Consider the following 17,911-nt stretch of genomic DNA (forward strand, 5'->3'; position numbering starts at 1 on the left):
TTGTGATATTATCCACAAATACCGGTTGTTTCAAGTATTCCAGTGGCAACTATGTTACTAATATGTACATAAATGGGTCATTTTTCCCCAAATATATTCCAATATCCCATAGCCAAAAATCAATCCACACTATTAAATAATGTGATTTTAAAGGATACCCGGCTTCTCTGCTTGCATCAGTGGCTTTGGGTCACAGGAGCGGCACAGCAGTTGGCTGTCACTAATAATGAATACTAGATTGGTGTTTGAAATCTTCTCTGCATGATAAAGTCTGAAAAAAAAGCCAACAAAAACCTATGTTTAAATGAAGAAAGAAAATTCATATTTGAGAAAGAGACACAGTATTGGAATAAAAAAAATAATACAGCTTCACAGAGTCAGTCTGCCTGCTACTGTTTATCTTTTTCATTAACAAACAGCAAGAAACATTTATAACAAATTTTGTAATCTTTTCGACATTTCCATGGTACTCTCTTTCAACTAGACTTGTTAGTGGAAAAAATGGAAAAGAGCATAAAATTACTTTAATTGAGTTAATAGTTAGCTCTGTACTGCTGCCACAGTAGCTGTACTGAGAAATAACATCGGTTCAGCATCAATTAACACTGAGAAAACCCCCAACCACAAAAACAAACAAGCAAAACCCCAGCACATAAACCTATCTGTAAAAGGCTGAGGGAAAGGTTTAGGGTATGTATTGGATATGTATTGGATATGTATTTGTTGTATTTTCATGTCCATATAATTCCACAAAAAGTCTTTAAGTTAGTAGGGTCATCCACAATTTAGAAATAAAATCTACAAATACTAGCAACATGGAGGAGGATGTAGGGAAGTGTAAAAAGTGTCTGCGTGTTTTGGCTGTATTCACCATTCTCAAATGTCCTCTGTCTTTCTTTCCTGGCTTGAAATATTGTCTTCGAGGAGTTTGAAATCTGGTTGTTAATTCTAATTTCTAAGATATTTTCAGAAGCTCAAAATGCATGCAAAAAGCCAGCAGGCTCTTGTATGAAACACAGAGCAAGGTCCAAACTGCTATGTTTCTGAAGTGTCCAATTTTTTGACATAATATTGAACATCATCTTGAAGAGCCATGTAGAGCCTGAAGAGTAATTCTTTTAATCACAAAATAAAATAGCTTTGTTTGCTTTATAAGACTCACAGCTCTTAAATCAAAAGCACTATTGAATAGAAGGTAAATTAGAAGATAAATTGTGTAATCTTCTTAACCATCAAAAATTTCAATACATAACCAGATTAAAGAAAATTTTATCCCTCAGAATATTGCAGAATGCTTTTAAGTTGACATAATAAATTAAAAAAAAAAATCAAATTGTAACAGAGATAGAAATACAGTTTTCATGAAGCATATAGAGACTATAAACAAAAAAATTGACTAAAGTATTTCTACAATTATTTAATTGTTAGAATTAAAATTCATTTTCAAAAGTATAAAGGGAATGTAATTTATCTGCCTATACACTTCTCTGTCTTGGTTATGTAAGTTTGGTGAAATTAATCCAAAATATATTTTTTGTTCTTATAATAGTGTCATTATCTTTTGTAAAATAAATGACAATCCCAAAGTTATTATTTACATTGAAGAAATTTTACCTGGAGCAGTTTATACAGTCTACAATCCCACCAAAGGATTTATCATCATTTTCAAAGAAATACTGAGTTTGCTCAGTGATGCAGCTTGTTTTAGGCAGAGCAGCACCGAAATCATCATCTTCCATATCAGCTAACAGAAAGGAAAAAAGAAAATAAATAAACAATGACAATTAAAGTCACAGATGTAATGGGGAGATCCAAATATGGCTCCCAGCCTAGGTTCTTACCTTCTACTTCACTCAAAGTTGACTCTTTAACATTCTCTTGACTTACCTGCTTCAAGGAACCGGGGAAAAGTCAAGCTCAAAAACAGCTGCTGTAAGATAGACCTGAACACAGAAAGACAACATGTATTCATTAAAGGCTCTTTTTCTTCCATGTATTTAATGGATATTTATTAACTAGTCAAATACGAGTTATTAAAAATAAATTTATTTTTTTTTTACACTTTTGCTTGTTATTAAAGCTGTGTTTCTTTAAACCTTACAGTTTGACTCTGGTTTTCTTTTCATGTATTCTCACAGGTCTTTCATACCAATCTTTTATTCTACTATCAAGATTTGCTATAACTTGTGCCCATAACTCACATAATGGAAAAGTTATCATGCCATCCATCCACTCCTTTTATAGCTCTGCAGGAGGTGGAAGAGCTATGTTGACATTCCTCTTACACTTAAACCAACCAGAACTCCTTTTGAACACACTCAGGGAAAATTCTCCTGACTTAGATACTTTACACTGATTAAGGTTCATTAAATTGCTAAGAAGGAGACCAACACTGGAATATTACAAGTATGTTATAAAAAACATTACTGTAAAAATTGACTTTTAAAATCTTCTCTATTCCTGCTGTTGAGTTATGGACTGTATTTTCTTCCTACTTGCTACCAAAACACTAAGGACTAAAGAGCTTCATTTATTTAAAATTATTTTTCTTCACTTATGATCGTATTTTTCCAATTTTATTTACTTAAAGCAGGTACCAGCTTGTCACATACACAGCCCCCTTCTCCTCTAAGAGCCTGTCAAAAGAAGAACTGCAACAAGTATATTCCTTGACTCCCTGTTTCCGCTTAAACCTTCCAAAGTTGTATTTTCCAGTTGTAAAGTTTTAGGTTTACTTTTACCCACAAATATGACCTGATCTCTTATCTCATTCTGGTCTAACATTTGTTCTGCAGAGAAAAGAGAGTGTATAACTTCATTCAACCTCCCAGTTTTTTTCTCCTTTTCTCCTTATCCAGCACGCTTCCTATGTAAAGAAACTGAATACGCCTGTCACCTTTCCGATGAAGGCATTGCCTGAAGGAGCTCTGGATTTGCATCCACAGCTCTGTGCTTTAAATCATCAGAGGGACAGCACACAGCGGCCATGGATCAGAAGAGACCTGGTGCCATTCAATAGTGATGCAATTTGCTGACAGAAAATAGTAATCCTTTGTAATGGCTTACCACAGAATTTACAGGGAACTGAATGAAAAAGGCAGCCTGGGAAAACTTAAATCTTCTGACTTAAAGGAGCCTGAAGGGGAAATGATACAGACTCTCTTAACTAAATGCTGATGTATCCCATATAAATTTTGAACATGATCACTCACACCTTTATCCCACATTTTTGCCTGAAACATTATATCTTTCTTTAATAACCTGGTTTCTTTTATTTTCCTGCATTTGCTTTTGCCAGGTGCCTCATTGAATCCATTTTTTAGTCAGCCCTTTTCACTCTGCTTGCTTAATGGCCTTCTTTGCCTGCTTCTGACCTAGATTCCATTAAAAACATGCCCATAGTAAGTGCTTCTATGTTGTGCTTTCAAGTTAAACTTCATACAGAAAAACCTCAGTTCTAAATTGAGTCCAGACTACTAAGTCTGATTTGAACACTGATAAACTAAAGTTTCTTGAGGAGAACTCAAGTTTCTCTACTGGATTTTTGCCCATCTTCAGTTTTTGAGGTTTGCTGTTGTCCAAGAAAACCGAGATTATTGCTCTTCCTGTTAACAGAACGTAACCAACAATAAAAATCAACATACAATCTTCACAGTGCTTCTGTGAGAAAATTACTATATGTTTTTTCAGCTGGTATATATTTTAACCCTTAGCTTAATAAAGTAGGTAATTTATTCCAGCTCAGTAGTTAAAAAAAAAAAAAAAAAAAGCATCATGAAGTTTTAGAAAAAGGAACTGTCTCCAAGGGTGCAATCCACACTAAGGGTGCAATGCAGAAGTACCAGGTCAATCTCAATTTCTTATCCCAGTGCTGGGAGGTGCTGGGGGAAGTAGCTGATAGGGGTGTCAATCTACATGGCTCTGAAACAGGTAAAATACTGCACCTGAGTACTGTGTCCAGCTCTGGAGCCCTCAACACAGAAAAACAAGGGGGTCTAGAGGAGGGCCACAAATATGATCAAAGGGATGGAATGCTTTTCCCACAAGGAAAGGCTGAGAGAGTTGGGGTTCAGTTTGGATAAGAGGTGGTTCCAGGGAGACCTTATTGTGGCCTTTCGGTACTTTAAGGGCCATTTAAGAATGATAAGGACAAAGATTTTAGCAGGACAAGGGGTAATAGTTTTAAACTAAAAGAAGGTAGGTTCAGAGAGATACAAGGAAAGTACTTTTTATGGCGAGGGTGGTGAAACACTGGCACAGGTTGCCCAGAGAGATGGTAGATTCCCCATCCCTGGAAACATTCAAGGTCACATTGGAATGGGCTCTAAGCAGTCTGATTCAGTTGAAGATGGTCCTGCTCATTATAGGAGGATTTGGACTGGATGACCTTTAGAGATCCCTTCCAAACCAAACGATTCTGTGATTCATGTGTTTTGTAAAACGATTTACTGATTTTCTTAGGACTTCTTGCTAGAAAAAGGGAAAGGCGATATTCTGAAATAGGCTACCAAGTGATAAGTGATTCTAAATGTAATAATTTCGACTGAACCTTCACAACTGCTAATGGTACTTAGGCCACTAATCCAAAGTCTGCTTCCTGATGTTGATTTTGCAGAGTCAGAACACACAATCGTAAAACCTGGCAAGAGCAGTTTTGAATTCACCTGTTGATAGAATGGTCATGTTTGGAGACATAGTTAAGAATTTAAGGGGAAATATTAGCCCAAGCTAAATACAGTCTCAACCCACTGAATAATTATAGTTTGAACATAGAGATTTCCTACACACTTGTACTTACCAGGCAGCTGCTGAAGCCCACCATCCTAGTTGTAAAATATCTGTTATCGTAGGCTGGGAAAAAAACAAGTGATTATGTTATTTGTATAAATACCTGGAGACTTTTAATAGAATGTCAGCCACTGTACATGGGACTACTGACCACATAAGCAGAACGAAGTCCAGCTCCTTGTTTTGGTTCTTCTTCAGGATCACAGACTGATTGATAGTCATATGACTTGTTGAAGGCATACAGGGACATGTTAATCAGGTTTCGCATCAGGCCAGGATCAATCTCACCAAAGAATCTTCCAATCTGATGAGAGAGAATATAGAGACATCAGATAAAGTATTTCCCAGTATAAATCCATTGGCAGCCTACCAGCCTAAGGGCAAAGCACAAAAAATGCAACTTGGTAGAAGTATGGCATCTTCAAGTATAAATAAGGCTGTAATAAAGACTAATAAAAAACCCTGGAATTTCTGATCCAGCGATATTTTTGTGATTCATAAATGTTATCTTTAGGGTAAGCTGACAGTAAAAAGTTGCTTTTATTTTCTTTTAAAATTTCTTCCTGTTGGTTTTCATGTTCTGTCCTTAAAAAATATACATACCTGTTGTGTATATTCATCTCGATTTGACATCAAAAGAAATCCACCATCGTCAAGGATAACACAGTCCACATGCTATTGTAAGAAAGTGAAATAGGTTTTACAGGAAAGATTTGTCAATATAGCACTCTGTAAGAAACTATTTTTTCTTCAACACATTAGAAATATCTTCAAATCTATGTGGTTCAGGCTAAATCACAAATTCATAGCCAAGGGCCACATTTAAGCTATAATAATTAGCATTATCAGCATAATAAAAGTCTGAACAGATCAAAGGCTTATTTGTGGCTTAATTTCGTAGAAGTTCTTTTGTAAATTCTTATTTGCTCAATACTTTGTGAGCTCCAAGAATGCTATATCCTTATTAAATCTAATTATAACTGAAACTCAACTCATAATAAGGGACTACAACTTCTCATGTGCTTCAGTCATGCCTAAAGTCCTTTTCCATTTGCAGATTTCAATAGTAAAAATCTTAAGGACAGACTCTCAGCTTGCTAGTCATGATTCTTTTCACCTGCCAAGGACTGCAGTGGGATTGTGGGATTCTTCCAGCTGTCAGGTGCAGTAATGGGAAGCCCACTTGTTCCCCATGCTTTGCACTTTGTAAAAGATCCTTGCAGACAGAGATTGGAGAGATAGCAGTGAGGTCAAATAGATAACCTCCCAGAGTACCCTTTTTAGATGTAATTCTCAGATTTAATGGTCTTCACACTCTACAAAAGAACTCAGAAGACCTGAGCAGAGAAAAGCTTTTTAAGTTCATGGCAACACTTGATATGGTGACAGTCCCTGGAGCTGTGCTCTCCTGAGTGCCAGCAGAGCAGTGGAGTCCCCTAATTATAAATGTGCTGAGAACCAGGGGGAGGAGGATGACTAATGACTGTTGAAATGCACATCACGTACTCTGGTGCTTCTCAGTTTGCATTTATCCTTCTCTGAGGTAATTCTAATATTGGTGGTTTTTTTCAGATTTTTTCAAATTATTCTCTTTTCTCAGAATTTGTCTCTTGCTTTGCAAATTACTGTTATATTTTTCTCACATTTCTCTTCACATCATTCTCTATTGCTTTTCTTGTATTTTTTTCTTTACACTAGTTATCATAACCTCCCTGCAATGATTCTTGCAACAGGCATTTCACCCAACTTTTATGCCCTTTCACCCTCTCCCCTCCTGACCTTCATCTGTCTCAAGACACAAACAACTAGGCCCTGTTTTCTGTAACATTAACCCTCAAATAACAATGATAGAATCTTTGTCTTAGATAAATCTAGAGAGAATTAGTGAATTTTCATAATCTGTCAGATATCATAAACTGAACATATTCTTACCATGCTATTTCTCTCACATCCACAGATTTCACTGTTGCACTAAAAAACAAAAATACAATAATCTTTACAAAAATGTTACAAAACCCTCTGTATTTTGCAGTTATATTAATCTATCATGACAGGAACAAGTGACTCTATTTTCAGTATCTATATATTATTATAAATTTTGAGTGCATGTCATTTATTACAAATTTCTCTCTGAACAATTCAGTAATTATTCGGTAATTATCAACAGCACAATCTGCCTTTCCCAAAGACTCTGATACAGGTCCTTTTACAGATATGTTCAATATATTAGAGATAAATAGTTTGGAGGACTTGTCAGAATGTCAGTGTTGTGAGCATAAAGTAAAAAAGAAAGAACAGGTGCATTTCCATGTGTTTGGGGTATGGAAAGAAAGCTTTCCAAAAGAGAAAGCTTCACCAGTCTCAAAGTGTGGGAGTTCTTCATGATAAAGAAAGCCCATCAACCCAGTTATCTTTTATGGCTGTTGATTCCTAACATGTTTTTCTTTTGTTCTTGCAATATGTTTGCACATACGCACATAACTGTGTCCTTCCATTACGTCCTGAGCAAAACAACTATGAGATAATGCCCTCAACCTCATATTAAATCTGAAATATTCGTATTTTTGTACTCAACTGTCTTTAGCATTTAGGCAATGCGTCTGCTTACCCACTGACCTACAGCTCAAATACCTAAAACAGCCAGACACCAATGCCTGAAATATACAACCCACCAAGGAGCATTGCCTCATCCAATATGGAACTTATGTTCCATAAGTTTTTTCATTTTGTGCCTCTCCTTTACAAATTCAGTATCAGTTCCATGTTTTTCCTTTCATTTAACTTTTCCTTCTTCCCACTTACATCTAAGCATTAGATCTATGGAATGATGTGGTTAAGCATCCATTTCCTTAAGTTCTGCTATAATGGTGCAGTGTTAGTTGCAATATCAATCCTCACTGTTCACCGTTTACACATCCTCCATATTAAATAAAAATAGATCCATCAATCCTTCTGCAGATTTTATTCACTGCTACAGCATAATCTTGTAGAGAGCCTACTGGTTGGAATATGTAATTTTTCTTTGTCTTTATCCATGTTTTATAATTATGAAAGCAAGACACGTACAAAATACAGCCTATTTCAACATAGATTTATTTTGTGCATTTGGATGATTTAAATACCACAACTACTTGGTAATTTCACATCAGTGTGACTCTGGTACAAAGAGTTAGTAAACCTATTTGCATCTGAAGCTTTGAGAAATGCAAATAAAGTTCAAAAAAGACTTGGTCAATTGCTTACCAGGCTCTTGATTGTGGTTTTTGTGAAATTTTCCATCCAGCTGGTTGCATCAATTTTTATTCCAACAACTAAGAAGAAATACATGAAAGACTTTTTTAGTAAAATGAAAAAAAAAAAAGGTAATGTAGAATCCTAAAATAAAGGGGAAAATTATAAGAACATCTAAATCATTGAACTGCAGAAGGGTAAAATATGAGTTTTGCTCAGTTGTCTGATCACCAGCATCCTTCATGAGACTAATAAATTAAGCACTCTTACTCAAATACAACCAGATATTTGGCTTGATTTCCTCTAGCAAGGTTAGAACTGTTTCACAGAAAATAATGTTATTATAAAGTGAAGTGCCTTTGAAATTTCAATTAACTTTCTAATTCACTGTTGAGCAACAACCAAATAACTAAAGTATTTAGAGTTTCAGCACCATTCTGTCTTACCTGCTGGCTTCAGATGTTTTCCATTAATGTCTATTTCCACAGCCTTGCTTACCATAATACCTGATTCATAGCTATTGGCACCACTTTCTGACAGTATAGAAAGGGAAAAACAAAAAAAAACAGAAAAAGTTAGGACAATATAAAAGCCTCTTCCTCTGAAACTTAAATTATTATTCAAACACCCAGAATGATTTAAAAAATCCTTATCCAAAAGCACTGACCTAGCTGTAGTACACATCACCTGTGGTAGCTCAGATCACCAACACCTGCATGACTAAGAGGAACACTTCTGCTTACTTTTTTCATTCACTTTTTGTGCACTGTTTGACTGCATCATAAAGTTACTGTAGCCTTTTCTTCTTCCGCAAACAGAGCCATGAATGGCTTTACACATGTGAGCAGCTCTGTTAAAACCAGGAGCAGAGCCAAAGATTTTATCCTGCTGTTGTTTATGTATTTTTCAATGCAGGGTATACTGACACCACTCACTAACCAACAATTACTGCTCTGACAGACTTCAGCCTGTTTTCAACACTGCTTAGTATGAGAAGGCAAGTTAAAAGTACATTCCCTGGAGCTATTTGAGGAACAACAAAGGTTTCAGGGAATTCAGTTAATTATCTTCTTTATATTTTATTGAGAAAAAATGCAATAAATAATTATGAAATAACAGCACTAAAATATCCCATATGTTTAGGAGAGGAATGCGTTGTTTGTGGTAGCATCTGCTTACAAACAAGCTTAAGAAGGTTAATGTTGCTCACATCAGTCATGAGCATTTACTGTTGTGCATATATGACTTTTAAATGTCACGATATTTCAGACAAATTGGTTTTGGTGAGTAATAGAAATTAGAAATAGAATTCAAAAGCCAAGTTTAAATTAAGGTGGTGCAGTGGACAGAGTTGTGAACTCTGGACCTTTTTACCTGCTGCCCCAAGTCAGGTTTGGTGCTGAGGCAGCATACAGAACTCAATCCAAATATGACTTTTTAGGTAGTGTTATTGTCTCTGAGTGCAATTTTATTTCACTTCCTTTTAAAATAATTCTGCTAAAGTATCTCTGTAAAAAAGTGTTTCAATATGTTAAATGAACACCAGTACTCTGGATATTTTCAACTTCATTAATTCTGAGTATACAGGGCCACTGGAGTTGATGAAAAATTATAATGACCCTTGTTTGGTGCCCTCCTAGCTGCCTGTTCCTCAAAGAGGTATTGTCCCAAGATTTCTTTCCTTATGAAGTGTCCCACTTGCATCTTTTGTCAATGACCTTGACTGGTATGGAAAACTTCCACTTATATTGGACTAGCTAGCTCTAACATTTTGAAACAGTGATGACTTACTGTTGTAATATGGAGCTGTGAAAATATAGTTGTTATTATCTAAACTCCTTTTATAGAAGCTGACTTCATAAGTTTCAGCATTTTCCAACCAATCTTCTCCTGCCCTAAATACAAAAAAATATTAGTGATCAAAAAACACAGAATATCATTAAACTTGTGCTGCAGGTTATTTTCTTTAATGTTTCACAGCTGGAGAAAATGTCAGATTCATTCTTCTAGTCTTCAGATTTTGTCAGTTTTCACTGGTTAACTGGCAGGTGTCATTATTTAAAAAAAAAATAAAACAAAAAACTTTTGAAAAAAAAAAAAGAAAATAGTATTCTTGGAACAATATGAATCCTGTCTCATCACTTTTAGATATATAGAGTCAAATATAACTGCAACACTACTTACAAGAAAATCTAAACCAACCTTTACAGCACATACTATCACTTAAGCTTAATCTTAAAAGATTTAATATCACTAATAACCCCAAAATAGGAAAGAAACTGACCTGAGGAGTAAAATTCATTGTTATTTTCACATGTGGGGGAAACACAGAATAAATCAAGAAAACAGATAAATCTGCCATTTACCAGTATGTCTCTATTGGTGCCCTCACTATTCTCAGTTACTCATGGGGGTGTTTAGTTTATTATAAATCCAATTTCGCATTCCCTTTTTGTCCTCTGGTAATGATACAATTTTCTCTCTTGAAGTCCCTGGACCATTTGGCCTGCTCTTAGTTTAAAAAAAAATAAATCACCTGTTACTTTCCAGTATTTGTGGCCTGCCAAACAACTGAGTGCTTGGGAGTAATTAGGGATTAGCAGGGCCCCACTGCTACTACAAGGGCATTGCCTTTACTGCTGTTCTACATTGATTAGAAACTTGGATTGCAAGGACCTGTCATGAAAATAATGTTACCAATCAGTTTGAAGCAGTGAAACAGGTATAATCAAAGAAAAACAAGACATTCCATTCATTTCCTAACTATCAGTACAGATTAGACTGTAGGAGACTGTAGTTTTTCATTCAATAAAACCACTATTTAACATTCTAACCCTTCACATTTCAAAATTATCAGTTTATACTATTTTATAATAATTCTTACCTTTTGGGGAATACTCTAGTAATTCCACCATCTGTAACAACAAATTGTGCAACAACTCCATCACTGTAAAAAAATAATATTTAAAATGAAAACTGACTGAAAGTCTCACAAGTTCCTATGTCAAGGGTTGCCATTAAAGTGCATAATTGTGAATTAAATACCTATTCTTTGTAAACATTAACTGCATATCTGTATATACAGATTTTAAAATCAAACTTTGAAATGCATTAAAAAAATCACAGTCAATAAAAAGAATACTTACAGAGACAGTTTACTCCAATATTTTTGGGCAAGTTCATCCGTAAATCCTGCATCCAGCAAAACTCTAAGGACCATATCAATATTACCTATCAAAAGAGTTAAGACACTCATCTGAAACCATATGAGGTGGAGTTTCATTAAAAGGTTAAAATGAAATTCTGAGTTGTCCAGTCACAAAATTTGGACTATTTCTATTAGACACACTGGTCAACTTCAAATTACATCAATTAATTAGTTTGAAATAGATTGCTCTCACACTGTTGAATTCACTTACACATTTCCTTTACTGTAGCCTAAAAAACTTATCCTTATGTAATAGGAATAAACAAGGTGATAAGGGTATAGTTCCCAGCTTTGCAAAACCTCTGTGTTAAATCTGGAAATATTTTTAAAGCATGTTTTTATTAAAACACTTTTTATCTTTTTACTGGGATGTCATGTTTAAATTTCTTTAAAAGGATGGTTTGAAGTCGGTGCTTTTTCAATGCCACTTTGGAAGAGAAAGTTCTTATAGTATATAAATTATCCCTTTTGAAAAGCATTTTTAGCTTTTAGTGTTATTCATTCCTTTAGTTAACACTGTTTTCTTATTAGGGAGACTATTTTTAAAGTAATTTAATTATTAGGGAAAAAAAATAGAAAAAAAGCCAGTTTTGACATGTATTCCAAAATGAAATATAGAAATATGTAGATAAAATTTTGGAAAAATTACTTATTAAACCCTGTTGTATACTACAATATCACTAAATGTGTCCTCAATATTTGCTTATATAAGTAGTGAATATTAAATTTGAATTTTTATTTATTAACAGCTTTAGTCATTGGAGGTGAACACTTTCATTTTCAATGCTGAGTCAAGGGTTTCAAACAAAATTTCAGTCAGTCAGCAATGTACCAATGAATAAGATCACTCTACTAAAAAGTACATCAAACACCTACAAACACATACACACAAAAATAGCCTTTTGTGAGAAGATCTCATATCTAAGTGCACATTCCTCCAGTTACATGGTCTAACAGACAGATTCTTTCTGAATTGATCAGTGATCCCTGACAGAAACATGTTAAAAAAACCTGGGGCATGCAAGACAAAAAAAAAAAAGTTTATTCCAACTATTTATAAATTAATAATAATGCTAAACAGATGTATGTATGCAAAACCAAATCCAAATGTCAAATTTTTCATGAGAACTAGACTTTAATACCTTACTAATGGTTCATTCAAAAGTGTTTATTCTAAATAGAGGTTAAGGCCCTATTTCAAAACATGAATCCAAAAGCCCAGGGTCACCACTGCAGCAATTACATGGATCTGTGGTCTTGAGCTATTCAAGCCCAAGTGAGATTTCTTTAACCAATCTGTGAACCAGTAATAGAACCTCCTTATCTTTTGTTCTGATTGTTGGCTATTTTGGTTCTGGACTCCTTTACTTAGTTTGGAATAAAATGATAAGAAAGTGGACTGAAGATTTCATTACAAGAGTTTGAGTCAGTTTGGGACTTTGGCTTATATGCTGAAGTGAAAAAATATAAATTCAAAATATTTGGAGTGTATTAAAAAGAATCGGTAGTTATTTGATGCTTGAACAGAACGCTGAGAGGAATTATGGAAAACACTGGATGCAAAAGGCCCTGAAAACTTTCTTAAATAGAGCCAAAGACTTGCAAACTAATTTTACAGTCTCTATCTTGGATAGAAAATCCTGACACCAGATATATTTCAACTAAAAAACCAAACCCACAGGATTTGAGTATGACCTCTCATTTATTAGAAAGTATTTTTCTAAGGAAAAATTTCAGTGAACTGAGAAGCATACTTACATGATGAACTGCTTGGAGTATTTCTGTCAATAAATTCATTGAAATTTAATAGAAATTCAGTGTTGTTTTCTGATTTTTTTACATCATTACAGTATTCTCTGAAAAACAACAGAATATCAGCCTTCTCAGATTTGTTCCCTTTGCTACTAAAGCAGACAATTCTAAAGCCCAGCAGGATTGTACTACTATGATGAGGAAACTGCCACTACTGTGCCAATTGACTGCCACGTTCAATACGGAGAAACGACTGTAACAATTATTTCAGGCATTACAGGAAATAAGGTGTTCAAGTGCCTGCCTAAATCTGATTTAGAGGAAAACGGCACGTATGAAATAGGGCATAGTTTCCCAGAAAAAACTCAGGACTATGAAATTAGGAGATCATAATCTGTAAACTAAATATAAAAATGCCCAGTGAATTTAAACAGCTCCTAGGTTAAACTGTACTGGAAAGTACAGAGCCTGCTGGTGAAACATAGTCACTTCATGCTCAACTAAGGCAAGATCTATGAACCTATTGACATATGCAAAACAGATAAACAATAAACTATTCTTTATACCATGTAATAAAGCACTATATCATTAGGTAATTCACTGAATGCAAGCAGCAAAATAAAAGTCACTGGGTATTTTGGAAGTAAACATTGGATGGTGAGTGGAGTTAAACAACCTTAATTAAAATGTAGACAGCATTTAGCAGTCAAGCAGAGGGCTCTCTTTTTTAAATGAGCTTTTAATATTTAAATAATTTTACTAACAAAAGAAGTATGTTCAAGTATTTCATATGACTAAGATGTCTTATTACCCTTTATTTGTGTTACCACGATCCTTAAATACTATAGGCAGACTTTGCCTTACTATACCAATATTCCCATTTAAACAGAACCACATATCAAACATACTTTGTTGATGTAGGACAGCCTAACAACTAGGGATTTGTTGGAAACTGCTAACTGGTACAATTGATTATCAATAACCTCAGTCTTTCAGAAAAATAAATTAAACAGTTAAGCTGAGATACATTTTAAGATAGAAGAATTTTACATACCATCAACCTAGTCATGGAAATCAATCTATTAATTGAAATTTAAACGTATACAGAAAATTATCAGATAAATAAGGAATGCAAAAATTCTCAACTGAGCTTAACTGTACAGAATTTCCTTTATATATCACAACTATCTTTTAGACAAACAATTTTTAAAAACTGTTTATCATACTAGGTTTCCCTTGCAAACATAAATTTAAAAGGGCAACAAGGTTCATACAATTTCACATAAAAAGCCCCAGGGAACTAATGAATTTAATCAATTCTCAATCACTTAATAATTTTTATGTTCAATTAATCAAAAATTAACTCATCCTTAAGTGATAGAGAGGTTTGAAACCCTTTGTCTTGAAGCTGGGAAACATCTTCACATAGGTATTATGGAACTTATTTTAAAAATGAGAGCCTAAGGTACAAAGTTGTAAAATCTTAAAAGTCAGAACCATAAGAAATGAACACACATGTATAAGTTTTCCATTAAAACATCTATATCAGATTTTACATCTCTCTTTGATTGATATAAACAGGAATCAGAGCCTGAAGATGCTATTTACTTTCCAGCAAGAAGATAGACAATTTTTTACCAAAATGAAACTTTATTGGTCAAATCTGTATTTTTTATGTGCCATTAATCTGATCAAATGCCTATTTGCTGAGATAATACTTATTATTGGGAAATTAACTAACCTTGGTGCTATAAACGTATATCCAGCTTCATCAAAATGATCAAGCTTCAGTGTTTCTGAAACTACAAAGATGAAGAGTAAACACCAAGTAAGTGAACTAGGATTTTTGCCATCATTTCTCTTCTCAAACTATTAGGTTATCTTTTGCATGCATCCATGAATTTAGAAGGAAATGTTTATTTTGAGACACCTTCCTACTAATATACTGTGTACGTCTCAGTATTTCACAGTATAGGAAGCAATTACCTTATATACAACATATACCTGGAAACAAGAAGATATATCTAACAATTTATTTATAGGGGACATTTAATTAGCATGACAACATGAAAACATATGAGATGTTTTCATTAGAATTACAATCCAATACAAAGAAATATTTGGGACACTAATTTGTTAGAAAATGAAGAAAAATGCTCCTATTATTTTCTGCGATAGTTTAAAATCTTCAGTTGTACTAATATCACTGTCAATCCTACTGAAAATAATGGTTTTAATAGCTGATATCACTGAACATTGATAGGACCAGACAAAGAAGGATTAGAGATTAGCAACATATTGAAATGTGCATGAAAACAGAAAAATACTTCACTTTTTTTCCCCTTTCTATTACTATGGTACCCAATGATTATGGAGAAGATCCTGAGGTGAGTAATACAGAGGAGAATATCCAGTAGGAATAGGAATATAAGTGAAAAATATCAACTGCAGTAAACAGAAGGAAATTGAGCAACAAGAATATACTTGCCCTTTTGGAATGTGACTATCCATCAGAAAGAGAAAGCAGGGAAACAGAAAAAAACAGGGTAAAGCACAAGGGGTCACAAACCAATATTTTATTCAAACAGCCCCTTGAATAAAAATATTGTACATAGATAGATCAAAGGTTCAATTTACATACAGCTATAGTCTGGAAAAAAAGGACAAACATCTCTGGAGACTGAAGAATATACCCTTCTCACTTATTTCTCAGTACCTTCTATATACTGTGGCTATTTCAAGGGTCTGTTTTGCAGGATATATTGATATAAGTGCAAAACCAGAAGATCTAATCCATCAAGAAAACCATATTCTTTCCTTAAAACTTTAATTTTAAACTGCTTACTATTGGACAAAGTTACAAAATAAATCACTGATTATTAAAAAGTTGCCATATCTGACTTCACATGCAGGAGGCAATGGTAGAGGCAAGTGATGTAGTGCTACCAAGTTTTCTCTAAACTAACAGTATTTATGTCTGTCAGAGTTTCATTGTGTTTTTCTAACTTTCTATTTAACTACATACTTGTACTAGGTATAAAGTTAAAAGGCTGTGAGAGGTTCTATTTCACGTACTATCTAGACTACACATAATAAACAAATAGCATTTCAATATTGACAAGTGTAATTTCTAGCTATCTCTCCAGAATTGGTAAATGGTTAATCTAATTAATTAGTCTAATCTAAAAACAGAATACAAACGTCCACTAAAACTATATGTAAAATGCAAAATAAAAGCCTAACTGCAAGGCAAACCAAATAGTGCTTTCACATTGCTTTATTCCTACAGGTAGCAGAAGTCATCTGCTAAATATTATATCGTAACTAAAACACAAAAAATGCTTTATTATCATAGTCTACATCACTACATTTTGCTAATAGAATGAAAAATCCCGGTATCCAGACCCTTAAAATGACAGCAACAGAGGATACACAAGGCAATGATTCTATAGGCACAGAGCAAGGAGGAAGGGATTGTCAGTGGAACTGGGGTACCTGCACATATTCTATTTTTATAGAATATTTCTTGCACCTTGAATGTTACAATGGATTAGAATCATTGCTGCAGATTTTGGGTACATCATGATAACATCAGTGAATTCCACAAAAGTTATGAATCTCAAACATTGCTTTTTAAGTGAATCTGAGACTTGGCAATACTAGACAAAAACAGGGAACCTTCACAGTACTTACATTTGGCTTGAGTTATTAGTTCTTCTATTTTGGCTTTAATATAATAAAAGCTGTATGATGGTAACACCAATGCCAAGCTGCAATAGAAATTAGACAAGTAAAGCAATTATGTTATTTCCAGCAGTTTTCCACTTTCAGCTTCTCTGTGTTTTGAAAGCAATTAATAAATTTGGAGATTGGATCATTATGAGATGAGATGGTCACACAGTGACATACCAATATCATACTTTGTAAGAGACACGAGCAGGTTTATGTCAGTCCTGAGCTTCCCTGTATTTACTTTCATTCTTATTTATATTTTTAAGCATAAATGCATTTTTTAACTAATAGGTAAGGAATTTCCAAATAATTGTAAATTAAAAAAAATAAATTATTTCTTCTATTTCCCTCTGACACATTTAACATCCCAGTGTAACATGTCACAGTGATCACTGACTGCAAAAACATCATTTAGTACTGCACAGATTTGCACACATAATATAATGAGAGAATCTCCTTCCACTAATAAAGTAACTATCAATATTCATTAGAAAATGCATCTGGCAATACTTGAATTCACACTATAGTCAAGATCCAAAATATGTTTTTAATCATGCAGTCACCACTAATAACTTCTGAGTATAATTGTGTAATATCATTTTAAGACTTGCAGAGATTTGCCACATATTTTCTTTTAGATTATATTTATTTTTGTTCAAAACATATAGGACTATTTGCAGCTAAATTCAATATATATGTAGAAGAGTTCAGGTGTAAAAAGGTATGTAAAGGACAGAAAGTATGAGTAATCATTAAATAGGTATCATCATCTGCCAGGTCGCATCCTTAATTTTCGCACTTGGATTTCATCCGTGCAGAACTGCAACAGTTTCTAATGGATACCTGTAGAAATTAACATTACAAAAGTTTTACAATTGAGCCATAAAGGAGTTGACCTTTAATGGCACATTTGCCATTTAAAAAGAATGTGAGTGAGATTGCTGAATATTTAGTGATAGCCTTCTACCAATTCTCCTCTAGGGAAATCAGTGGCAGTTTACCTGTCATTAACAGTTACTGCTAGCAGAAATTGCTAATTAAAATCTACAATTTTATGTTTAATAGGTTTTCTATAACGATACTCCACGGATTTATTGCTGTAACTCATGCCAGGGAGCTCAGGAGGAACCAAGAAGTCATATAAATCAAATGTATTTCTCTAAAGATTGCTAGATGGCAGTCTGATAAAAAACTTCATTT

The 17,911-nt window shown here is 34.0% G+C and overlaps 1 protein-coding gene across 2 annotated transcripts in view; it reads right to left on the reverse strand.

Annotated features, from left to right (window-relative positions):
* The window catches only part of CACNA2D1 (calcium voltage-gated channel auxiliary subunit alpha2delta 1), a 383,720-nt gene that overhangs the window by 16,218 nt on the left and 349,591 nt on the right, over positions 1-17,911 (reverse strand). For both annotated transcript variants that reach the window (XM_027639551.1, XM_027639552.1), the window contains 15 exons: positions 16,673-16,749; positions 14,721-14,781; positions 12,986-13,083; positions 11,166-11,250; positions 10,904-10,966; positions 9,811-9,914; positions 8,466-8,552; positions 8,032-8,099; positions 6,721-6,759; positions 5,392-5,463; positions 4,940-5,092; positions 4,799-4,851; positions 1,888-1,943; positions 1,615-1,744; positions 159-271 (listed from right to left, as the gene is read on the reverse strand). In XM_027639551.1, the coding sequence (XP_027495352.1) occupies positions 159-271; positions 1,615-1,744; positions 1,888-1,943; positions 4,799-4,851; positions 4,940-5,092; positions 5,392-5,463; positions 6,721-6,759; positions 8,032-8,099; positions 8,466-8,552; positions 9,811-9,914; positions 10,904-10,966; positions 11,166-11,250; positions 12,986-13,083; positions 14,721-14,781; positions 16,673-16,749 (1,259 nt within the window). The remainder of the gene's footprint in view (positions 1-158; positions 272-1,614; positions 1,745-1,887; positions 1,944-4,798; positions 4,852-4,939; positions 5,093-5,391; positions 5,464-6,720; positions 6,760-8,031; positions 8,100-8,465; positions 8,553-9,810; positions 9,915-10,903; positions 10,967-11,165; positions 11,251-12,985; positions 13,084-14,720; positions 14,782-16,672; positions 16,750-17,911) is intronic.

Source organism: Corapipo altera, unplaced genomic scaffold (assembly GCF_003945725.1).
Source record: "Corapipo altera isolate COAL_440 unplaced genomic scaffold, ASM394572v1 1b, whole genome shotgun sequence".
Taxonomy (NCBI): Eukaryota; Metazoa; Chordata; class Aves; order Passeriformes; family Pipridae; genus Corapipo; species Corapipo altera.